Here is a 25299-nt window from a genome sequence, read left to right on the forward strand (position 1 = left end):
CAGGGGAGAGATCTGCCTGTTCCTTCTTCATCGTGTGGCAGGTCTGTCCCCATCTCCTCATCAGCACTGGGGACCGGAGCTACATGTGTGCCTGAGGGACCGCAGCCCTTTGCCCGCCTCCGCTGTGCCACATCCTCCTCCAGGGCGACCACCATGTATCTTAGCTCAAGAGTTTCAGATGGACTTGTGTCACCAAGACCCTGTCACTGCTCTTTCCCCACCTTCCTGGCTGTGGGTCAGCCTGGGTGATGGCATGTCATCTTCTGCAGCAAACAAACCCCAGGTTTCCAAAACACAGCCTGAGAAATAGCCGGGACTCATCTCTGACAGCCCGGCCGAGACCTTGCTAGCGCTGGCTGGGAGCAGGGAAGGAGGCATGCTTTGCCCCATCACCACTGTCATCCGTATCCAGCATCCCAGCTGAGCTGGGCTTTGGAGGAGGCTCTCAAACTGGGATTGTGTATGCTACCATGTATGTTCAGGCTTGCTGGGACCGTCTCTTTTTTCTGAAAGAAAGGAGTAGGAAACTCTATTGGCCATGAGTCTCTCTGCTTCATGCTTACTGTCTTTACCAAGCTTTTGTAATTGCAATGAGTGCCTGGGATCAACAGCAAAAGCAACACTGAGGGAAGGTGGAGAGGAACACCTTGGTGGTCACAGAAGACCAGAAGGACAAGAGTTGTCCTTCCATGACTTCCATCGAGCGGCCTGGGCTTTGGGTTGCAGGCCTGCAGACAGCATCGTATGTACAAACCTGGCTGTGCGTGTGTACAGGGCACACCATGAGCGAACGCAGGAGCACAGTCCCTTGGGCAGGCGGACTTCACCAGAAGAGCTCCTGCTCCCATTCACCAAGCAAGTCTTCACGCAGTGCTGGCAGCTGTGTGCACAGAGCTGGTCCCTGGAAAGCACGGTCCTGAGCTGCTGTGGCCGCATCCCTACCTTCCCTGCCAAGAAGGCACCTGCTGAGGGAAGGCGGGTGCCGTGAATGCACGTGACAATGCCGAATACCGAATTTGATCTCAGACCTGCCCAGGACGGGGATGGACACAGCTCTGTCGGCTGTCACGTACTGTCAGCAGTTGTAAATCAGCACAGCCCCGCTGTGCTTTCCACCAGCTGAGCTTCTGGCCCGTTGGACAGGGGCACAAACACCAGATACAAAGAGTTGGTAATTTTTTAATCCTTTTTTTTTTCCCCTGGCTGATCGAGTCTCTTTGAGAGAGAGCTGTTGCCTGAGAACAGGTTCGCTTTTCCTTTGGGAAATAGGACTCATGCTCAGCACGTTCCTCTCTCCCTTCCCACCTATGTGGTCCTCTCACTCCGTGCTGGCCGGCTCAGGGATGCTGTGGAGGCAGCCGCCCAACATCCAGTCCCTCACCTTTGAAACACCTTGAATTCAAGGGTTCATTTCAAAGCTTCCTTTCAGCATTTCAAAACAATTCCATGTCCCGGACAAAGAGAAGGAGCCAGCCGGCGTTCAGAGCCTCCTTGTGCAGTGTGTGTCACAGTTTTAAATAGATTTGCCCTGCTTGGATTGGTTCTGGTTGGAAAGCGAGTACCGAAATGAGAGGTCATAGGGGAGAGTTACTATGGTAATTGAGTAGTATCACCAGTAGTTTTGCTCTTATGAGCATTAAAGCACATAATAATAGACAAACAACAGTGGTTAAAGCAAGCAGGTAGGATTACTATGTTCTTTTGTCAGAAGTATATAATGTCTTGTAGTCAGTTTTAAAGACTTCTCAACCCCCAAATCCACCCAGCAGTCACCTGCTGAGTAATTTTGTGTGCCTAATCTCTAGCCCTTAACTACAAGCTTTCTGCTAATTTGAGGCAAATGGGTATTTTTGACACTAAATAGGGCAGTAAAGAATCCCTGACCTAGAAAAACTCCATTTCAAGGCACTGGGAGCAGAAAAATATTCTTTCAGCATCCTTGTGAGACCTTTGGAATGACATAAAATAGCTTTGACTAAACTGTGCTGCAGCCTTCGATTAATGGTTTGCAGAAACTTGCTGAACATCCCTACTACAACTTCCCCCATAAAACTTGTCACTTCACATTGCCATCAGCCACCACAACAATAATCATTTCATGCCTATTGCTAATTGCAAGCACAGCTGAGGCTCAGCGGGGTGCTCTTGCACAGTCCCAGGCCTTTATACCAGCCTCAATCTGTTGTATGGCACTTGTTCACACACAAAAAAACTACCAGTAAAGGCAGAAAGAGGCAGAGTCACAGGTTCCTTGTAATCCCTCTGCTACCCTGCTGACAACCCAGCCCTATAAGCATTCCTGGTTTTGTCCCACTCTTTACAAAAGCTGAAGTGACCTTAAGCTACTAGTATGTAAGCTTTTGAATGAAGAATACAGCTCCTTCAGGTGCCTTAAGAAGCAGTGTTGCATCTGGCTTACGAGATTCTGTTTGCAGCACCCCTGGGGTGAGCTGTGGCTTCCTGTAACATGTAAAATATGAGTGTGAACTCAAGGTTCATGGCAAGAACAGGAGGTCATGCTTCCATTCAGCTCACACCAAAGAAGACGGGAGTTTGCAGATGTTCCTGGGTATGTGTAATGACACCACCTCCCGGAAAGCACAGGAACCCAGCACAGGGCGCTTTTTTTTATACAAAATGTGCCACACTCAGTGTGTTACTTGCAGATTTATTCATATCAATTTTTACAATTTATGTATTCAGAGACAAACTCGCTATTTCATCAACTTATTGATCATGGTTTTGCATTAAAAAAACAAAACACCCCAGGCGGGGGGAACAAGGAAGCTTCTTGCTCGAGCTGGTCGGGGTGTTGCATGGACAGCCGTGGAAGCCCAGCCCTTGGCATGCTTCAGCTTCTCTAGTGCCTGTCCAGGAGCATCCCAGCCAGCCCACGGCCCACCTCATCTACCCAGGCTAGCACCTAGCAATGAGGGTCACTGTGAAAGTCAGAAGGGGAACAGGAGACTAACCTGAAAGAGCGATTAGATTCCCAACTGTGCAAATACTGTATCTATTTGCTGTTACTGGGCTCTGACAGCATCTAAAGAGCGTCTGTTTGCACTTCTTCTGCTGATAGGGAGGTCATGCCGCGCAGCAGGCAGCAGGGGCTGTGACACACCTCCACGGGAGCCCTGGTCCCTTTCCCACTGATGTCCTGGTGGATATGTGGCATCCGTCACGTGTGCCCTGGGATGCACCCTCCGCAGCCATCCCTCACCCGTGTCCCCAGACTAAGTGCAAATCGTCCTCTGAGTGGTGGACAGGGATGCCAGCTAGCATCAGTAACGTGCGTGTGCAGCAGCGAGATATGTGGGGTTGGAGTCCATGGGCCTGGGAACATTGGTGAGGGCTACTTGTTCTTTACAACCAGGTGTGAGGAGTTTTGGGAAAATATTTTTCTACTAGTTACTTCGGTGTGCCCATGGTGTGCCTGAAGTGTGTTGCAGCCCCATGGTAAGGCCCCAAAGTTGAGCATTTGGGCTGTGCCCTCTGCACTTTGTGTATGGGGACAAGCCACAGGGCTGGAGCCCCCAAGGAACCCCACACCTCTGGCCCATGCCCCGCTGCCCCGCGGGGAATGGCAGACCCGCACGGGGGGAGCGAGGCAGCCAGTGTCCCGACAGGACCACGCTGCGCTCTTTTGTCTGAAATCATCACATTTCCGTTTCGGAGCATTTGGCTTTGTTGTTGTTTTTTTTTAATAATATAATCATATGCAAATGTTATCTTCTTTGGTAGGTTAGTCATGAATCAGAGGGCTTGTGCGTCTTATAGCACATCAACACTAGTGATAGCTAAAGGGAACATTTAATTTATGGGCTAACTTATTTTTATGAATATGCAGGGCTTAAATTCAGCAGTTGGTGTGTGCTCTATGAAGTGATGTGACGGTTTTGTGTATCAAGATCAATGAATTAGACTTTGTCTTTTTCTCATAAAGCAGAAAGTCTGTGGAGTAACTTAGCTTTGAGAAAGAGGGCTCCTTTCATGCAGCCGAGCAATACGCCTGGCTGAGCCCTTGTCAGCCAGTGCTCAAGAGGAGAGGGGGTATGATTCGGATTCGGCTCAGAGGAGATTGCGTCTCCCCTGAATCCAGCATGTTGGAGTGCTTACCAGAAACAGAAGAATATTTCATTTTGCTTAATCTGAAAGTCTCAGAGCAGGAAAGTCGCCTTGCTGATAACCTCCGGGCAGAGGTTATCATTTCTGTTTTGGATCTGTACAGCCGTATAGGTGTGCGTGGCACAGTACAAACAGAAACGGCAGGACCTGCCCCCGCTGGGCACTTCTCATCTCATTTAGAGGTGACATAAACACCCAGCAGATCCTTTGTGGAAGACAAGAGGCAGCAGTGGAAGGGAGAGGGCGTGCGTATGTATCACACCATTGCTTCGTTCCTCTGTGGGTTTCATTTAAAGAGGTGGTGGAAGGAGGCATTTGGGTGACCTGAGCATCCATGTGCCAGCACAGCCCTGGGTCACAGCTAACATCGCCTGACAGTGTGACTCATTTAAGCATGCTGGTTGCAGAAATGTAGCATTATAAACGTTAATGATTTCTCTGTTTTGCCCATGTGGGCCCCCAGCATTACAAGGGAGCCCAGGCAGATCCTCCAGTGGCAGCAGTTGCTTTGTGCCACAGCTGGCTGATGTCTGTCCTGGGTCATTGTTCCAGCACCCACAGGCACCTGGGGCTCTCAGGGGATAGCCAGGGATGCTCTGGCCTCTCAGACTGGTCTGAGGGATCAGAAGGTGTAAAGATCCACCAGACCTTCATGTCTGCTATGCTGGTGAGGCCTGCACCAGCTAACCAGGGTGCTTCAGTCACAGTTCAACCCTAGCCTGATGTCAGGACCCCAAGTGGCAGCTAACAGTATCTGAGCTTGACTTCTGTTATGGCAAGAGCTCCTGCTTGCCTGTCGCAATTAGTTTCATTCAAGCTTTTAGCTCTTGCCAGGTCTCCATCCTGGAGATGAAGGGCCAGCAGGCCACAAGTTGCACAAGGTGTAAGCATGGAACAAGAGATGACCAAGTGCCATTTCTATGGTGGTGCTTCCATCCCTTTATTTCTGCCATTTTATTAAGAGGTGGCACAGAAATAGAAATACATCTTCACTGAAGTGGGGGCAAAAAAACCCTTCCCCTTGCAGCATGACTAGGCTCTGCTGTCTGCTCCTGGTGGAGGGAAGCAACTCCCAGATGCATTACTGCATGATTTGATAATGTGTGTTGAGTCCTCATTTTTGTGATGCTGGGCTGGTTTAGCTTGGACTCGTTTGCTTTGGTGAGCCTTGTGCCAGCTTGTGGGTGCTCCAGGACAGCCGTGTCTGCAGGCCCCAGTGCTGCCAGCTAAGCCCTACTCAGTCACAGCTCACAGGGTCGGAGCCGCACGTCCAGCAGCGCCATCCACACTCTGCTCGCAGGCAGGCGCTGGCCGCTCAGCCAGTGTTGATGGGTGAAGGGTAACAAGTCACCGGCCTCGGTTTTGCAATTACAGAATATTCAGCTGTCTCCACTCACCTGCTGCGCTGGCAGCTTCAGAAACTAGAGGGAAGAGGGCACATTTCTGCATCAGAGACCCCCACCCAAAGGTGCAGGGAAGGAAGGTAAAAATGCCTGCATTAGACCAATGCAAGGTTTTAGGCGAGTTGGGAGGGAGCTGCATTTCAGACTAACCTGGATGGCGCTCGATCAGGATTTTTATAAACTGGTCTGGTGGGTTTTTTAACTGGTTCTAGAGTAATTGCAGCTGATCTGCAGTACGGGTTTTAATCTGTGCACGTGTGCGTATAAGAGAGATTGCAAGAGAAGGGTGTGACTGTGCATACAGAGGCGTGATGGGTTTCTGTATGCAGACCACTTTGTAATCAACCGTTGTGCTGAGCGCTGTGGAGAGGTCGTTGTGATCCCCCCCACCACCACAGCCCCTGCTTCTCCTTCTCTCGAGGGCTCGCTGCTCGTCTGTGTGGCGTCAGACGTGCAATGCCAGCCCTGCGTGAGCAGGGCACTGATCCACAGCCCACCAGAGACTTCCTGCACTGCAGGGCTGGCAGGCTGCTGCTACACAGCTGCAAGCCTTTTTCACAGACAAGCAGCAAAATTTCAGTCCCCGGAGGGGCCCTGTGAGTTCAGCAGCTTGAAACAGGCTCATTTGTTTGCTGCTTTTCCATCTTTCATAATTGTGAGGGTGAAACCAAAGCATTTCCCACGCAGCCTGGGCAGACGTCTGTAGGTGCTTCCACCAGCATCCTCACCCGCAGCCAAACCTTGCCCTGCACGAGCCTCCCCTCCACTCGCCTTCAGGGAACCAGATTTGCCTCGTGGCTGGTTATGTGTGAATTTCAAGACGGTAAGTAGCTTGAGTGTGGTTCTGACACACTTAAAGGCAGGACTGTGCTCTCATAGGGCAGGGGAAACGGGTTAAAAAATGGATCGGGCCAACCGCGCACCGGTGCTGGCAAGCCCCGTCGATGGCAAAATCAGATTACAAGAATCTTGCGGTGTTGCTGGTGGCCGTTACCCCTCCTACTAAGTTTGTTGTTGTTATTATTAAAATTAAATGCTCGTGCATGGAAAGTCTGTGTGTAGAAAAAGGTGCCTGTCTCCCCCTCTAAGTCTGTCGTATCCCACCAGCAGCCTGGCTAGCGGGAAAGGTCGGTGCTGACTGTATGCTGGGTGCCGCCTGCGTTAGTCAGGGCACAGCACGCAGCCCTGACGTGGTTGCTGGAGAAGTCCTGTCTCTCTTGCAGCAATGGTACACCAGCTCGATGAATGTTGTCTGCACCTGGCTGACAGACCGCATGGACCTGCAGCTTCACATTTATCAACTGAAAACTCTCATTAGGATAGTAAAGGTAATCGTCTGATGTGTTTTCACTACTGTCTTGCTGTTGGACGGAGCGTGTGTGTATGCCTGCATGTGTGCGGCATGGTCTTTTAGGCAAACTGTCGCTGGCAAATACATTAAGCCGTTCATTAAAATTCTTAAAAATCAAGATACTTGTGTGTATGGCGTGTAGCAAAGGATAAACAGGGACTTGAAATGCATATGGATGCACAATACAGGTGTGCAAATAAGAACAAAGTAACTGCACAAAAAAAAAAGGAAACTCTCTTGCTGTGCAACCCCACCTCTACAGTAAGCGCACCAAAATTAGCCTTTTTGCGGACAAACGTGTTGAGCGCACCGATGAACTCTAGTGTTAAAATGGGTTAAATCAAACCGAAAGTTTTTAACACTGTTTTACTAGAAACATTTAAGTCCAGCTAGGGCTTGTGATTATAATCAGAATGCAAATGAGGATTGTTCTCATAGTTAATTGAAGTTGTGTCTTTTACAATGAACTCTAAGAGATCACAAAGGTGAGATAACATACCCTGAAAGTAACATTCTTTCCCTTGAGTGCACGTGTATGTGTGTATGTGTGTGTGCGTGCCTTGGACTAATGATAATTATTTCAGTGTGAAATCGCAGTGGTTTACATGAAATAATAAGATCACAGAAGGGGGTAAATATATTTTTGATCATTTTAGGTTCTATCTAATGCTTTTTGGTCTAGTATTTTATAATGTTTATGGTCTTGTGTGCAGTGAACACATTGAAGGCATGAATAAATTAAAACTGAAATGTATTAAATGTGCTTTTCATAACTGAAAACAACAGGCACAGACAAATTATTTCTACTTGTCAGCTAGCTGAGGAAAGCTTTCTTCCTTGTGCTTTATTTATACCAATATTACATTCAGAAGCAGCTACAACAAATCCAAAGACTTTCTGAAATAGTGGAACAGTAAATACACACAGAGCACAGAGCAGAATTAAAGGCCAGAGTTTTATCTCACAGAGGCGAGAAGTTTTTAAACATAAATTCAAATGAGAGCTATTAATCCTAATTACAAGGGAAATGTAACTAACTATGGAAATACAACCCCCATTTCAGAATCAGGTGAAGAAAGAGATTTAAGAAACACATGCCATGTGCTTATGTTTGTACATCAACAATCTTCCCCAGTATCCTGGACTTAGTTTATTTAATCCCAATACTGTAGGTAGGATTATTTAATACGGAGCATTCTGGGAAGGTGTAATCACGTCTGCGGTTACGGGCGATAAGCGATCTGCTGCATGAAGAAAGATAACTGACGTTCCAAGCAGCTGAATGCATCCAAAAGCAAAGGAAGTCAGTTGGAGCAGAGCCCTTATCTATTGCTTCGATGTCTTGTTAGACCCCAGTCTACCACATGTAAAGCTTCCCTGAGCAGCCCCCAGTACACCGCTGCTTTGAAGCCTTCATGCAGCCGCACAGCCCAGCCGCCCTGCGGGCCCTGCAAAGGCAGGGCTGGAGCTGCAGGGCGCTGGTTTCTTGCTCAAGGCACCCTTGAGGGACCTCTGCCCCGGCAAAGCAGTGCCTGGCAGAGACAGCCCCCGACCCCCCAGCCTCTGCACTGCCCCAGGGTGATGCAAAACATCCCCAGGGTGGGGATTTCCCTGGTGTCCCAGTTCTTCCATTAGTGGCCCCAAACTCCAGGCTTGGGGGTACAGGGTGACTGCTGTGGTGCCGCGGGGGAGCCAGTGTCGGCCCTGACCTCTGTGCTGTCTCCTCCTTCCTCTGTGCCTCTCCCCGCTTTAGAAAACGTACCGGGATTTCCGATTGCAAGGTGTGCTAGACTCCACCTTAAACAGCAAAACCTACGAGACCATCCGGAACCGGCTGACGGTAGAGGAGGCCACGGCATCGGTCAGCGAAGGCGGAGGGCTCCAGGGGATCACCATGAAGGACAGCGATGAGGAAGATGAAGAGGATGACTAGGGAAGCTGGCCCGGAGGACCGGCTGGGGGTCGCCTGGTATCCGTGCATGTACCTCGTCTGTAACTCCGTTAGCCACATTAGGAATTTTTATGTCAGCTCTAAATGCCCATGAGAAGTTTACCAATACAAATGCCATGTTAGCTGTGTGGTAATAAGATTAGCACCCCTCTCTTTTATTCATCGGTTTCCTAATTTCATATCTATATGTTCATAAGCAATATGGAGCACCATTGTTTAATACTGTTAATGGAAAAAACTACATAGAAAACATGCTAGGTGTGTCCCTGTTATAACTAAAGTTTAAACAATGCTTCATTAATGTACTGTATATACATTGATGGTAAATTGTTGTGAAGATGAGTGAATCGAGTCCTTTCATTTCTTTGTTTCTCTTCTGTGGATGCCAACTGCTTAAAATTAATAAAAAACCAGCTTTGTTTTTAAAAGAAGAATGAGGCAATTACAAATGATTTTTTTTTGTTCTCTCTGTTCATTTAAAAACCAGAAAACAAACAAACCCAGACAGCCGTTTGAATCATTCTGCATCCTTTTTAATGTACCAGGCTCTTCCCTTCAATATGCAGTTAACTCCATAGAGGCTACATCCCAAAGGATTAGTCATTCTAATTGCCACACCAGATTAATCCTATCATTATGGATATATCATGCCACATTACAAGTCCAAAGCAGTTGTTTTATGTTGACGTTTGCTCCTCTAAATGTTACTTTTTTGTTTAAATTTCAAATAACTGTGTATGTACAAAGACAACTTTAATTACAATCTTAGACTATACAAATGTGTTTATAATAATATATTGAATATTTATTTCAGTAGATTGTAACCATAATTTACAATTCCTCTGTTTCACAATGGTTTTTATATATGTCATGTACATTGCATTTTGACCAGTAACTGCATGTCCATCAGTCCCCCCCTCCAGAGCTTTTACTTTCTGTGTAAAATAGTGATCCATCTTGCTTTTTTTTTTTTTGCCTTATACAAGCCGACAGTTGTAAAAGTGTGAGAACTGTGGCTTCTCAATAAATAACTATTCAGATGTCCTAAGAATAAATTATGGAGTCTTTTTATGTCTGCCTTAGAAAAAAAATAATACAAGCTGAGATGTAAGAGCCCCCACCTCTCCGAATAAAGGCGTTTTCTTTTCTCATGGGTGTTTTCACAGTTTATTAATTAAGAAGGTGGCTTCCTGATTTGCTCCCAAAGGTTGGGGGGCACCAGACTCTGTGCTCACCAGGTACAAGGACATTCCTGCTGTCACCACTGCAGTTTCCACTGTTATCTGCTCTCTACGTCCTGTGATCAGTCTCTGGACGTCTAACTGATGGTCTGCTCTGGTACAGCCCTGTAGTTACACGGGAATCAGCCTTGCCTGACACTTGCCTTCCACCAAATGGCCTCAGTTGGTATTTTAACCTCTCCAAAGGAGCCAGCTGCAGCAGCCTGCAGCACACTTCCAAACACACGGCACAGGGCAGACACCTAGCTGAAATTAAAAAGCAGGCTGGTTTGATGGAAAGCATGTTAGGTTGGGAGTTTTCTAAGAGGTTTTGTGGTCGCTCCCTCCCATCAGCCCATTCAAACTGAAAATGACTCCTGTGAGGCCGGGTTCCAGTCATTTGAGAGGGAAGCAGAAGAGCGGATGCCCTCACCCCCAAGAACAACAACCTGTTGCCACCCTGGGGAATGAGGATGAATGTTCACCCCCCACAAATAAAAGATGGGCAAATGTTGCAAAAAAACCATCCTGCCTGGAGGAACCTGCCTGACAAAATGAGCCATTAAACTAAACCATCTCCCAGTGCCCAAGAGCCATGAGACACTCTGTGGACATCTGGGAGGAGGAGGAGACTTCTGGGAACAGCCAGCGAAGGGGGTGTTGGCTCCCAGCTGGGGATGGGATAGTTACAGACCCTGAAGCACATTCACCTGTAATGCTGGATTTTGGGTCCCCTCCCTCTGTGGCAGAGTTTACCACCTAGCCCTGGAGGTGCTCCGCAGCCCCATCTGGCTGGCCGTACACATTCAACACCCACCTACCCATGGCGACCGGCATACACCCCGCCCTTGGAACAGGGACATGGGTAGGGTATTTACTTCAGGCCCGGGTGGTAGGCATGCACATTTAGCACCAGTTACACGTTGATAAGCCACCTGATGCACTGGCATAGACAAGGTTTGAACCCTGACTGTAGCACAGCAGACCTGTTCTTCATTTTCGTCTTGCTCCATGATGCTGGTAGAGGGAAGGCTTGCCAGGAAAAGCCATCTCTGAGGACTTAGGCAGGAACGTGGCCCTGTGGCCATGGACACAGGAAGCTCTTCCCCCTTCTTACCCATCCTCCAGCTGTGCAAATACTTGGCCGTAAATCCCCAGAGGAACTGAGGTAGCAATGGCATGTTTAGGCCATACCAAGTCCACCAAAACTAGTTCAGGTGCCTCTGCAGGTCTGTCACTGGGGCACATACAAAAACTGTCTACATCCTGACAAACTGCAAGCACCACCTGGTCCCCTCTTTCTAGGTGGGTGAGATCCACTTGAGACCCCTACACATACTGATGCATACTGTGCGCAGGCCCACTTCATCCTCTCCTTCATCTCTCCCAAACATTTACATGAAGGGCAATAGCTCCAAGAGGAGGCACTGGGAAAACCTTACCTGGGTGGTTACCAGGCTGGTAGCAAAGAGCACTGGGGGAGATCCGAATTTGTAGCTCTGCTCCCAGTCAGGCAGAGCAGAGCTGAAGAAACAGCTTGATTCTGCTCTGGAACTGGCTCCTTTTTTTTCCTTTTCCTTTAACATGAAATATTTATTGGGTAAAAACACAGCCCACTTCCACCTGCCACCTTTCAAAATAGTGAGCCCTGCTCAGTTTTTTGAATGAAGAGTGTGGGCGCAGCCTTCAGGAGATGATCCTTGGCTGCGCATCACTAACGCACATAGGTGCCTCCCTGAAGCAGCAGTTATGGGCACCCTTGTCTGAGTTTGTCTGTCATTAGTGATGACCCTATAGCCTGTGACAGCTTTTTGCATGCCCTCAAACCCCAGTAAAGCACCTCAGAGACCCCATAACAACCATGAGGATATGTCAGGCTTGACCACACATTCAAAACAATGAAGCTTTAGCCAGCTTACTACTTTTAAGGAGCTTGGACCCAAATGATGAGCTTTAAGGTTCAGACTTCAGGGTAAGAGGGGAGAAGAGCTCACATACGCGCAATGCTGCAAAGCAGGATTTAACCTCCCACTCCACAGCCTGCAGCCTGTGGTTGAGCAAAGGGGTTTGCTGCACCCTGATCCCCACTGCCTTTAACCCTGCAGATGGTTAAGTGGGTGCTGGCAGCCTGACCCTCTCCTGTATGGGTGCTTCACCATGGTACCAGGAGCGAGAAGTGCTGGCTTGGGTTAGTCCTGCACCAATGTCGAACCCAAAATGGTTTGGTTTTGTCTGAAAAACATCAGTCTGGGTGTAAAGCCCGCCTGGCCACAGACTACGCTTTGGACAGGACTCAGGCTCCCACAGAGCAAAGCTGCGTCTTGGGCAGCATCTAAAAGGCCCTGCTGATGGATGGGAGCACTCTGGCAAACCCAGCCGATGAATGCAAAGGTCTGCTGCTGGTTTCGCTTCAACCCATTGCTGCGATGGAACGAGCTCCAACAGTCAAAGGACTTTCTGCCAGTACAACTGCACCTAGATGAAGAATCTGCCAGTACAGTTATGTCAATCAGTTTCGGGGAAAAAGGAAAATTTCATTCTTCTGCCAGCAAAATTTCAAATGATAGATCAGGCCAAAACTTCTCTCATATTTACAGGGAAGTCCAGCGAAAATATCCTTTTTTTGACAGACTTACTTAAAGCATGTGGCATGGAGACTGAAAATGCTATCAACTATTTGACTGACAAGTGTCAGCAGCTGTTCATCCAATTTGTTTTATATTTCAGCAACTAACAGATTCTTTCCCCTCTGCTGTAATGCATGTCTCCTGGCCCACAGGCATCTTAGAAATTGCTTTTCTGCCTCTCTAGTGACCAAAACGTCAAAAATATTAGAAGACAATTTATGTTCAGAAGCATAAACAGGCATGCAGCAAAGCAAAGATGATTTTGTCAATGTTTAGGTTGTGTTCTTTTCAAAAAAAGTCACAGCAAACCTAAGGCAAAAATTACTTCTCTAAGCTTAAAAAGAAAAAGCAAAGTGCCCTATAAATCAGCCCAGGTTAAACTATCAACTAGCAAGGGAAAAAGCACTCATCTAATGGCCAACCAAACTGCAGCTGAGCCATACTTCAACTTCTGCACTTTGTGAAGTTCCCAGCTCTGCACTACCACCACCGTCACCAACGCTTGTTCAAAAAGCCGCTCCGTGGTGTCACGATCCAACAGAGCCACCGCTGCGTCAAGGCCAGTCCAGCTAGGAGAGTCCCTTAAGCCATTCACAAAACCAGCCTTCTTCATCTTAGGTCTAGCAATGCTTTCAGAAACTCTTTGACCCCTGATTGCATAGAAGTTACAATTACAGCAGTTGCCACCCGTTCTGAACATGTCAGACTAAAATGCCTGCGTGACACCCCTCTCCGGTGTTCATGGTGAACATGGTGAAATCCATGTTCAGCTGTATTTCCTTTATTCAAGCACGTTTAGGTTCTTGAGCTAAACCTGAAGAGATATTTTTCCTCAGCCTTTCTAAAAGATGCATATTCCATTTCAAGTTGTAAATCTACATTTGTTGTAACTATGCAAAATATGGGAGAAAAAAAGTGCAGAGATTATATGCAATCTGCCAGCAGAGTTGTGTGCCATGAGGAAAATGCCTCACAGGTCAAAACAAAGAAAAACACTGAGCAACAAATTAGTTGCAGGCAGTAGCTAATATGGAGATCAAAAGATTAAAATCAACATGCAACAATGAAATCACTGGAATAATAGGAGCACTTAAGAAGATTAAGTCAATAACAGAGTCCAGTAGTACAAAAATAAGATTTTGATTATACTGTAAAATTTGATATTGGGAGAGCAAAAGCAATTACAACCACGACATGCTTCGCTCTCCCCGCCTTAGACCATCTTGGCTCATTTCCTATGCAAGGAATACAGTTGTTGAAATAAACAGAAATGTTATGACTCAAGTGCTCGATTCAAAAACAAACCAGGTGGTCAGATCAGATTGGGGACTGACAAGACGGGGTCTGCAAAACGAGGACTTGTTGCAGATCCTGGAGGATACGACAGCTGCGGGGAACAAAGGCCACACCGTTTAGGACCGCTTTCGGCAGAGAGCGCTCCACAAGCAGCTGATCTTGGGGGGCTGTCCCAGGCTGTCAGCTGGAGAGGAGAGGCACGTGCTGGAAGATACGAAGGCGGAGGGGAAATAGCTCAAAGGCTTGAAGTGAATGTGGTGGAAAACTCTGATAACAGGGAAGGGTTTTTTTCTATCCAGCTAAACCAGCGAAGATTGCAGGTTTGGTTTGTACATCAGAGGCAGAACACACGGCAGACTCCAAGCCCATATGGACCCTCATGTAAGGGACAGGAACATGGCCCATAGCCATGTTCCCCAGTGCTGGGGGTCACCCGGCAGCAGGGCCCAATGGAGATGGGAAGGACAACCTGCTGACGGGCAGCTAATGCTCACAACAGCTATACCCCTGGTCACCCCAGGTGTGAAAGCAGTCCCTCCGACACACACTGGCCATGGCTGTGGGACACCAGTCTCATCCATGGACTGCGGGGCCAAAGGCCTATAGGCCTGGTGTGGGCTTCCTCACCCGAGAAGTCTCAGAGCCCTTGGTGGATTCTGCAATGCTCTGTGTTTCATGAGGAAGAGCCTAAGCAGCTCCACTGCTCCCCAGAGCTGATGACTCGCCTGGGCTTTTCCCTAAATTGGTTTTTCAGCATAACCAACTTCAGCCCCACCCCCTCCCCCACCCCAAAATCACAAGCTAGTCTCATAATTAAATCAAATAAATAAATTATCAGCTATTTTTACAGAATTTGTGGGTGTTCTTGAACATTCAGGGAATACTTGGGTCGTGCATATAAGATTTTTCCTGCAATAACAAGGTCTGGATTTTCAGTTTGGGCTCGGATTGTTCAGGGGATTTTTACTGGTTCTGCTAGATCACATCTTCTGGGGTGAAACTGGCACTTTTCTTGCACCCAAGTGGCAAAGCAGCAGTTTCACCAGTCAGCCTGGGGGTCCTGCCAGGCTCTCTCCAACTCAGCCACCACCACCACGGACAAGGATGCCGCAGCCCAGTGGGTCCTGTGTGGCCTGGAGGAAGGGGGTAACGTGCTGCCGTCCGCTGTCGCCTTGGGACCTCACAGCCCATGGAGTCCTGCTCTGCAGCGCATGAAGACATCTGGGACAACGGTTCAAACAAGGGCAAATACCAATCTCCAACAACATAACGTGGCATAGCCAAAAAATCTGGTCAACACTGAGGGAGGAGTGAGTTGCAAAAAGACGGTGGAAAGACTGGCTTTGGAAAGCTTCTTACTCTATTTAATTTTTTTTTTCAACAGCAAAAGCAAGTAATTTTAAAAATGAGATGTTTTTCTATCTCATTAAGGGGAGAATAATTCAAAACACGTGGAGTTTGTCCCACTTATTTTTTTGGCCATCCTTCCTTCAAGCAGAAAAGGAAGAATAGGAACACAAAACTGAAGTGGGCTTCTACCCATTTTCACTGCTTTTTGCTCCTTTTTTATGAAATATTTTCAGTAGGAAAGTGAGAACAAGGCCATCCCCCCATTATATTCTCCTTCTCTACTTCCTCCCACCTTTTCTCTTAAATAGAAAATAAGGGGGAAAAAACCCACAAAACCAGAAAAATTTAAAAGCTCCCACCCTTTCAAAACAAAAAGGTACAATATTTCAAAACATTAGGAAGGGACAGCTTCCAGTCTCAGCCTTCAGAAATGAAATGCAGCATTGCTCCATTACTGCAACGTGAAGAATGACTTTCCGACAATGAGGATGGAGAACAGCAGCTCACCCCTTCAACAATTTCTTGCTTGCCTTCCTGGCCGGGTTGGCTTCGGACATGATGTGGAGTCCACTGACTCCTTGACTGCCTCCTGGGCCAGACCAGTCTCGCACCAGGAACTAGACTTCACCCGTGATGTCTCTCTCCACTCCTCACAGGCAGGCAGTGTTTTTGGGGCATAAAGCCTGGCTGGGATCGAGCTGTTAGTTACCATTCCTGTTGACAGGCAAACTAGAATAGGCTCTGGCTCACTTTCTCCGAGCTGCGGAAGGAGGAATGAGCCGAGAAAAGAGTTCATTCAATTGCTTCTGTTTGGCAGCTCTGCAGGACTCTCCGCATAGACAGAAAGAGATGTGGCAAGTAAAGAGTTGCCATTTTTAGAATTACATAAGCCAGTTTGATTGCCACCGAGGCACTCTGTGCAGCTCCTGCCACTGTGCCCCGCCGGTTGCTTTGCAGCAGGGCTAGATTTCAAACAGCTTTAGGAACAGGTCAGATACTGGCTCTTAAAATAAGACTCAGGTTAAAAATGTCAAGGTTACCCCTGCCACCACTGACAAAGTCAACCAGCACAGCCAAGCAAGGACTCTGGGCCAGTAGCTTCCGAAATCCCACTAATGGGACTTGCTGTGGGACCCATGCAGTGCTCCAAAACCTACCTCCCCAGTAGTGTCTCATCACGGGGGAAAAAAAAACTAAATAAAAGAAATTAAAATTATCTGCCTATGTATACGCAGTGATGTGTACATGAGCAGGCTGAAAAAATGGTCTGGAGGGACTCAACACCTCTGCTCCAGGCAAGGTGGCCTGGCCATGCCCTGCCCCATGCACAGCCACAGCAGTCCCGGCCGGGTGACACAGCAGTGGGGTCACTTCACCGACCCTAAGGGCCCTGCAGGATGAGAGGGACTGCCCGTAGGGGCTGAGGCATTGGTACTGCTCCTGTTACATGAGACACTATAGTTTCAAAGGAGTAAGGGGAAGCAGTCAAATGGGTAACAACCAGCTCTTCACCCCAGCCACAAACTTTGCTATCCTGATTTCCCCATTCATGGCTTGCTAATTTGTCCAAAAAGTGTCTGTCTTTGACCTCTGCAAACCAAACACCTTGGGGCCATCCCCGGGCAGTGCTCTGAGGGTATAATTTCTGCCTTGTACCAAGCCAGACCCAAACCCAGAGCAGCAGGGCCAGGGCCCGGGCAGCCCCAGCTCAGCTCTCCTCCCAGCCGCACAGCCACACCAGAAGCTGCTTCCCCCCACCACCATCCCATCCCTGGCTCACAAAAGGCAGCCCCATCCTAATTGCCTGGGCTGGTGGCTTGCCTGCTTGTCCATCACCTTCTGGTACTAAAAAAATAAAAAGTATTTTTAAAAAGACATATAAAAAGCAAAGCAGCATAGAAATCAAAGCCACCATTTCAGAGAGATCGAAGCATAATGCTAATAACTTTCGGCAGCTTCCACTGTGGAGTTTAAGCAGCTGCCAAGTTGAATAACTAGGAGGATACTAAGTTATCTTCCAGCGGAGCAGAAATGCTCCGCGCTGAGCAGCCGGGCCGGGCCTGCGGGACCCTGCGCCCCCCGCCCGACCGGGACCCACCCGCGGGAGCCCCTCGTCCCGTGGGACTGGTTGTCGGGGGGCAAAAGGGGAACCTCCGCCGGGTTTCGATGTCAGGGGACGGGGGGGGAGCGCTCGGGACCGGGGCTGCCGGGGGCGTAGGGGAGCGGGCGATGAGAGGCGGCGTTAGGCGAGCCCGGCGAGTTCCCCGCGGGGCCCGGCCCGGCCCGGCCCGCGGTCGTTCTTCTGGGGGCGGCGGGGGGCAGCGGCGCAAAAATAACCGCAGGAGCGATCGCGTCTGCCTTGCGAGAGGCTTTGCGGCGGGCGCCTTCCAGAGAAAGACCCGCAAACCGTTTCCCCCCTCCGAACGCCGGGGGTGGGATGGAGGGGGAGGGGGGTGTGGATTAAAACCCCACGGGAGAACAGCTCCCACGGGCCAGGCAGAAAGCGGCGCCGAGGCGGGATCCCGCAGCCCGCCCGACGTGCAGCCGCTCCTGCCCCCCAAAGCCGGGCTGACCCCCTCGGCCCCCCAAAGCCCCGTTGAGCCCCGCCGGTGCGGAGCGGGGGCGAAGGCAGGGCGGCGTGGCTGGGGCAGCTGGCTCAAAGTCAGTCATTTGCAATATGTTCTCCGAAACAGCAGAAGTCGAATCGATGGAGACGGCCTCCAGCTGTGCCTAAACCTGCGATTTCAATTAAAATCCTGAGCTGCGATGCCCGGGTCTTAGCCGGGGTCCCAGAGCACTGATGCACAAGGCGGGCGGTACCCCGGCTCCTCGCCGGCCCGGAGGCAGCGGCACGGCCCGGGGCCCGTACCGGGCCTCAGGCTCCGCTCCTCGTCCCCGGGAGCGCCGAGGCCTGCGGGCCCCGCTGCCCCGAGCGGGGCGGTGGGTGCGGGGCGGCGGGCCGGCAGCCCTCCCCTCGGCCAGGGAGACACAGACAGACCGACCGGCCTGGGCCAGAAAACACCCCAGCAAGGACGAGGGCAGCGAGGGAAAGCTGGCAGCGAGCGCCCGGCCCCGGCTCCGCAGCCCTCTTTTATCCTGCCCGAAATCATCTCGTTTACAGAAAATATTTGTTTGCACTATTAGTTGGTACTGGAGTTAATTACTCAACGTGTGAGCGGGGAGTAATATGGATAAAAGCAGCCCCAGTGTTTATTGTGTGGGTGAGCTGTTGAGCGGTGCTTGAATAAACTGCAATTAGGGTTAGATAGAGATTAATTAACATGTGAGTGGCAAGGTGTAAAATAGTTCCCAACCCTCCACTCAGTATAATCTGCGGGCGAGGAAAAGAAGTTTGTGGAGGCTAATTAAATACTTTGCTAAAGCCGGCGAGCCCCGGGAGCGAGCGGAGCCCAGCCGCCGCCTGCTCGCTGCCTGGCGGAGGCGCGGGCTAGGCTCGGCTCGGCTTTGCTAGGCTCAGCTCCCCGGGGCTCAGCCGGGCGCTCCCACAGCCCGACCACCGGGCGCGCCTTGTGCCGGTGCACGTAGCTCTCCGCGGTCCCGTCCCACCCCACCAAAATACAAAAAGGAAAAGCGGGGCGGTTTCCTCCCTCCCTTGCGCGCTGACCCGTCAGAGCAGGCGGGGAGGATGGAGCGGGCAGGGCCGGGGGGACGCCGGCACCTGATGCTGCGGCCAAAGAGGGTCCCCCAGACCCCACCCCATCCCGAGGCGGGGTGTCCCCCCGGCCCCGAGCACAGCCCCCGCTCCCCTCCGCCCGCCCGGGGCCGCCGCCGCTTTCAAAGTTTGTTTCTGGAGCGTGTTGTGGTTCGCAGGTGAAAAAGCCTGTCTGCAAACAGGCGGCAGCGAGCTGCCCCGGCGGGGAGAGGAGGCGCGGCTTTGTCACCGCCGCACAAAACCCCCGAATTCCTCTAAACTTTCTTAGGCGTGCTAGGGAGGCGGAAAAAAATTATATATATATATATATATAGGGGCCTTTTCATTGCTTGCTTTACCTCTGACCAGGCTCAATCTAAACCCTTCGCTCTTCCCCCCTCCCCCGGATAATCCTCCCCTTTATTTTAGAAACACACAAAACCAGGTTCCACGCAGCGCTATAGTGGCTACAAGTGAAAGAGAATTGAGCGCCCTGAATCGCTGGGGGGAAATTGGTTGGGCTGAATAGCCGCGGCGAGGGCCGGGCCGGCTGCTGGGGGCGCGGGGAGGTGCTGCCGCTGCCGCCGGGCCCCCCAAAACCAGGTGGGCTCGGGGCTCTCGCAATTACCGCGTCCTCGCGTCCGAGGGTTCTGCAAATCCTCCCCTCCCGCACCAAGTCGTTTTAATTAGCGAGAGGAAGGGAAGAAACCCCGGCACTCAGGCGCTATAACGTAGCGTCGCCTTTTTTTTTTTTTTTTTTTTTTTTTTTGGGTGGGGGGTGGGGGGCAGGACCAGGGCTAGAAGGGGAAAGGGGAGCAGCCCGGCTGCCCCCCAGGAGAGCGGGCACCTTTCGGGATGACAATTCCCAAAACTCCCGTTTGCAGCGCACGGTTACTTTTTTTTTTTTTTCCCCTTTTTTTTTTTCTTTTTAAAAAAAGCAGCGAAAACCCAGCCCTGGACTCGACTCCCTCCGCGTTTATTTAAGGCTAATCACCAGCTACCCTGAGAGGGGAGGGGGGTGGAATTAAACTTAGTTTAATTAACATTAATACACCGTCCTAATTAATGGGCTGGCTATTAATTTATACATGCTGGGGAGGCTCGCAGATAAGTGACAATTTATTAATTATCTTCCAGCTCGGTTGCAACGGAGCTGATTGCAGATGGGTTGCCAAAATAACTCGAGCATGGTTGCGTGGTAGTTGCTTCAGCAAAAAAAAAAATCTCCCCCTTCTTAAAAAAAAAAAAAGAAGAAGGAAAAAAAAAACCCTCACGCTCACTCGGAGTGGCTCTTCTAACCCCAGCAAGAACTGGAGCACTCTTTTCCACCCAACTTGTGAATCGCACTTGCCTTCTAATTTGCCACATGCAAAACGATTCCTCTGCTTTGCAAGTTGCTTTTTAAGAAGGGAGAGAGAGAGGAAAAAACCCAGCTCGCACACGAGCGATTTGTGCGTCTTAAACTGGAAGGAAATTGTGCGTGGAGGGAGGGGGGGGTTCTCTTCCTCTCTCTGCCCCAACCCACCGCGCTCCAGCCCGGCGCCTCGGCTCGGGGAAGATCCATGGTGGCATCCCCATGTCATTCTGCTCGAAGTGACTTCATGTGATGTCAGCTTTAAATGTACGAGACCGTGATCTGACGCTTAGGAAGATGTTTGCTATCAAAATGTGACTGTGGCCACACCGAGCTGCTTGGATGAGTCTCGCCGGCGCTGGGCAAAGGTAAGCGGTCCCAGGGCGAGCCCCGCCGTGCCCCCCGCCCCTGCCCCCCCGGCTCCCGGACCGCGGCCATCGCTGGGGCTGGGCTGGGTGGCACTGGGCTGGGGGAGGTTTTCCTTTTTCTTCCTTTTTTTTTTTCTTTTTTAATACTAACAAGGTCTAGCTTGCATGTTACTTTAGCGTGTTCCGCTTAATGAGCAGTAATCTGGTACCCTACGTGCCATTGTTCTTGGATATGTTCATTTGAATGTAAATAGGGAGGGGGGTGCCGGTTGGGGGGGGTGGGGTGGGGGGGGAGAACAAGGTGCTTATTAAATTGATTTGTCTCCTGGCTTTTCTGGAATGCAGAGCCGAGAGCGGGAGCGAGTCGCTGCTCACACCAAGTTCCCGCACGGCGGAGCGACATGGCGAGCTCGGGGTCGCTGGAGACGGTCATGCCTTCCTCCTGTCCCCGGCACGACGGCAGGGCCGCCGCCGCTAACCCTTCCAAGACCCTGGCCTTCTCCATCGAGCGGATCATGGCCAAGACGTCGGAGCCCAAGCCAGCCTTCGAGCAGAGGCACGGCGGGCCGGGGCCGGAGCCGGAGGCGGGCAAGAAGCCGCTGAGCCTGTGCTCGCCCCTGCCTTGCGTGATCCCCATCCCGCCGCTGGGCTACGAGGTGCCCTCCAAGACTCTCCTCAACTACTCGGAGCTGTGGAAGAGCAGCCTGCGGGGCGGCGCGGGGCTTTGCAAAGCCAACTGCGGCGTGTGCTGCAAGGCAGAGCTCGCCCTGGGCCAGCCCAGCGGCCGGCTCATCAAACCGCAGGTCATCCACCAAGCGGGGGCCGTGCCGGCCGCCCCCCGCTCCCTCTACTACTTCAACTACCTGGACGCCGCGTACCACCCGGCCGACATCCTGCATGGACAGCTCTTCCCCGCCGGCCTGCTGGGCGCCCCGCCGGCGGGGGGGCTCTCGGCCCACCAGAAGCTTTTCCTGCTGGAAAACGCCAAATTGGCGGGGTTGGCGGCCGAGAAGCTGCCGCCGCCGCCACCCTTCGCCCACAAGGAGCGACTGCCGGGACACCTGGACCAGGTGATGAAGGAGGCGGCGGCGGCGGAGCGCGGCGGCCCCCCCAAGGGCCACGCCAAGCTCGGGGGGGGCGGCGGCGGCGGCGCGACGGAGGGCAAGCCCAAAAACTTCACCTGCGAGGTCTGCGGCAAGGTAAGGGGGGCGCCGGGATGGGGATGATGGGGATGATGGGGATGGGGGGGGGCGGCGGCGGCGGCCCCGCCGTGCCTGACCTCGCCTTCCCGGCGCTTCCCCGCAGGTGTTCAACGCACACTACAACCTCACCCGCCACATGCCGGTGCACACGGGGGCCAGGCCCTTCGTGTGCAAGGTCTGCGGGAAGGGCTTCCGCCAGGCCAGTACCCTGTGCCGGCACAAAATCATCCACACCCAGGTAGGTGGGGGGCAGGCGGGGTGCGGGAGGCGGCGGCTTCCCCCCCTTTCCCCGCAGCCCCCCCTGACGGGCCTCTCGCCCCCCCGGTGCAGGAGAAACCCCACAAGTGCAACCAGTGCGGGAAGGCGTTCAACAGGAGCTCCACGCTCAACACCCACATCCGCATCCACGCCGGCTACAAGCCCTTCGTCTGCGAGTTCTGCGGCAAGGGCTTCCACCAGAAAGGTGAGCCGGGCCGGGAGCCCCCGCGGCCCCTCGCCCATCATTAGCGGGGATTAAACGCGGCGAGCCCAGCCCGGCTGGGGGAGAGGGAGAGAGAGGGACGCGGGCAGAGCCGCCGCCGCTCCCAATTACCTTCCCTCTAAGCCGGACCGCATCGCCGGGGTCTGCTGGCTGTTCTCCCTAAATGCTTTTTAAATGAGATGTGCCGGGCCTGGGTCCTAATCCCGAGCCCTCGGTTTGCCGCGGGTCACCGGGCTGACCCTGCCTCTCATTTGTGCCGTGCCACTTGCGCGCTGCTCCGCCGTGACGGGACCGGGTTTGACGTGTGGGACGGGGGCGCGGGGGGAGACGCTTCCTAAAAGCCCCCCCGCACCCCTGTCCTGCCCTACCTGTGCGCCAGGCGGCCTGGGCACTCTCGGGTAACCCCCTTTTCCACATTTTTCCTCTCTCTCAGGCAACTACAAGAACCACAAGCTGACCCACAGCGGAGAGAAGCAGTATAAGTGCACTATTTGCAACAAAGCCTTCCACCAGATCTATAACTTGACTTTCCACATGCACACCCACAACGACAAGAAGCCCTTTACGTGCGTCACTTGCGGGAAAGGATTTTGCAGAAACTTTGATTTAAAGAAGCACGTCCGAAAGTTGCACGACAGCGTCTCCAGCGCTGCTCCGCCGCCGCCGCCGCCGCGGGAGCCGGGGCGCAGCGGGCAGAGCTAAGGGCCCGCCGCACCACCCCACTCGGACCTGCTCCACCAGGCCAGCACTATTTATCCAAACCAGCCTTTCCTTCTCTGTCTGTTCCCCAGCGAGCTCAGCCGCCGGTAGCAAGCGATCCCGAGCCGCAGTTTGTATATAAGAGGAATCTTATTTAAGGGCGCGTTGCGCCGCCGGAGCGGGCCGGGAGGGGCCGGGCTGGCCACCCCCCGCCAGGACAGCGCTCTTTATACGTGTCTGTAAATCTCCATTTTAAATGTACGCTCGAATAAGTGAGGAATATATATATATCTCTATATATATCTATCATGGGACAATAAACCGGCCCTTCCCAGGTGTCTCATTTCCCACCTCGGCCGCGGTCCGAGCGGGGACGGGCCGAACGCCGCTCTCCCCCGTGTAAACGCGGCTGCCGGGAGCTGCGGGAGCCGGGCCGGCGGTGGGGAGAGCCGGGCCCTGCCGCTCTGCAGCCCTCCGGGCAGCCGCGGGCACCGGAGGAAGCAAAACGGGGGCGACAGGGAAGCAGAGGGCTTCAGAGGGCTGCAGCTGCCCCCGGGGCCGGGCGGTGCGGGGCCCGGCGGTGCGGTGCGGGACCGGGCGGCAGCGCGAAGGGGCGGCTCGGGGGTTTTCCCATCGCCGCTCTCCGGGGTCGGTTCATTACGGCGTGTTTAAGTCGCTCCTCAATGACTATCTTTCCCTGCATGCAGATGAAATGATCTCACGCTTGCTTTCCGAGTAATGACCCAAATTAAGAGAGAAAACACAGACCCTTCAAACCGCATTACATTAATCTAATCACTCCCAGCAGGCCTCAGAAACTCTTTTTGATCAGAATATGGATAATCAAGCGCTTGGATTACACTAAATATTCGCTTCTCCTGTCTTCCCCCCCGCCACTCCCCCGCCTCACTTTTAATATGTAAGTGTCTATTCCGGCCACGTCGTTAGGAACAATATTATTCTAACGGAGAAAGGGGATGGAGCGGGCCGTGGGTGTGCGTGCTGCTGCGGCCGGGCTCGCCAATGAAGAAAGGAACGAGCCACAAACCAAAATGCCTGGGACGGCAAGCGGGGAGTTCACCTTCCTCCGCCTAATTGAGTGGTTAAATGGCGGGAGGCGAGGAGGGGCACAGCTCACCCCGGCGTTGTGGATTTATTATTCGGCCGCGGTGCTCCGGAGTCCCCCGGGAGCCGGGGGAGGCGGTGGGCCCCGGGGTCCCGCTGGAGGGACAGGGGCGATTTCAGAATTTCTCGGGATTTGCCGTTTTTTTATTTGTTTCTTTTTTTTTTTTTAGTGCCATAAGTCGCGTTTTGACGGTTTGGGTCGGGTGAGGAGCGGGAGAGAATGCCCGGTGATCTTGGCAGCCGGGAAAGACTGTGCCAGAATTTGTTAAATGATTCTGGGAGAGTTTCAGGTTAAAAGGAAATTTAAAAAAAAAAAAAAAAAAAAAAAAAAGCCAGCCCGGTCGCCGCATGTCACCGCTCTGGGAAACCTTGCGGGGAAAATCCCGTCCCCCAAGCGAAGGGGCTGCAGCTCAACCCCTTCCTTGCAGGCGGCGGCGGCTACAAACCGCCCGCCGAGCCCGGCTCTCCCGCCGCCGCGACAGACGGGGCGGGACAGCCCCCGGGCCGGGGACAGCGGGAAGCGACGCCCCGCTCCCGCCAGGACAGCGTGCGGGGGGACCCCGCGGAGGGACGGGGTCCCGGAGGAGGGCAGCGGGGCGTGCGGGGCCGGCCCGGCCGCCAGGCCTGGGGGAAGCGGCGCTTGCTCCGCTCCTCGGGCGCCGGGAAGGGCCTGGGCCGGCGGCCGGTGCCGACAGCGGGCCAGGGGGGCTGCGGGCCCCACAGCCAGCTCCCCCGGCCCTCCTGAGGGGCGAGAGCAGCGCGGAACCTGCTCCCGCGGAGGAAATTAAGAGAGCGCATTCTTTTCGTATTTTTTTTAATATGGAAAGCGACGTTGTTTGCAGAGCCGTCTGTGAGAGGGGGAGCGGCATCCTCGGGGCACCCTGACGGGCCGCGCAGCCCGGTTTGGCCACCTCGCCCCTCCCGGGGGGCGGCGGGCGGCCCACCCCGGGCCAGGTGTCGCACCGGTCCCCCCCCTCCGGGGCCTCGGACGGAGCGGGATAGGGGCCACCGCAGCGCTCCCGGCCCCCCCCCCCGGGATCTCACCCGCATCCCGGCACACACAAGCCGCAGATCGCGGGGGAGGGGCGGCTCTGT

General features: G+C 52.6%; 2 protein-coding genes across 9 annotated transcripts in view; both read left to right on the top strand.

Moving 5' to 3' along the window:
- The window catches only part of CADPS (calcium dependent secretion activator), a 225309-nt gene extending 215328 nt beyond the window's left edge, over positions 1 to 9981 (top strand). For all 8 annotated transcript variants that reach the window (XM_064453572.1, XM_064453576.1, XM_064453573.1 and 5 more), the window contains 2 exons: positions 6752 to 6856; positions 8633 to 9981. In XM_064453572.1, the coding sequence (XP_064309642.1) occupies positions 6752 to 6856; positions 8633 to 8812 (285 nt within the window). In that variant the 3' untranslated portion in view covers positions 8813 to 9981. The remainder of the gene's footprint in view (positions 1 to 6751; positions 6857 to 8632) is intronic.
- Positions 9982 to 21098: 11117 nt separating this feature from the next.
- On the top strand, positions 21099 to 23082 carry FEZF2 (FEZ family zinc finger 2). Its single transcript, XM_064453581.1, has 4 exons — positions 21099 to 21896; positions 22003 to 22137; positions 22230 to 22362; positions 22814 to 23082. The coding sequence occupies exons 1-4, from the start codon at positions 21099 to 21101 to the stop codon at positions 23080 to 23082; spliced, it is 1335 nt and encodes a 444-aa protein (XP_064309651.1).
- The last annotated feature ends 2217 nt before the right edge of the window (positions 23083 to 25299 follow it).

Source organism: Phalacrocorax carbo, chromosome 6 (genome assembly GCF_963921805.1).
Source record: "Phalacrocorax carbo chromosome 6, bPhaCar2.1, whole genome shotgun sequence".
NCBI lineage: Eukaryota > Metazoa > Chordata > Aves > Suliformes > Phalacrocoracidae > Phalacrocorax > Phalacrocorax carbo.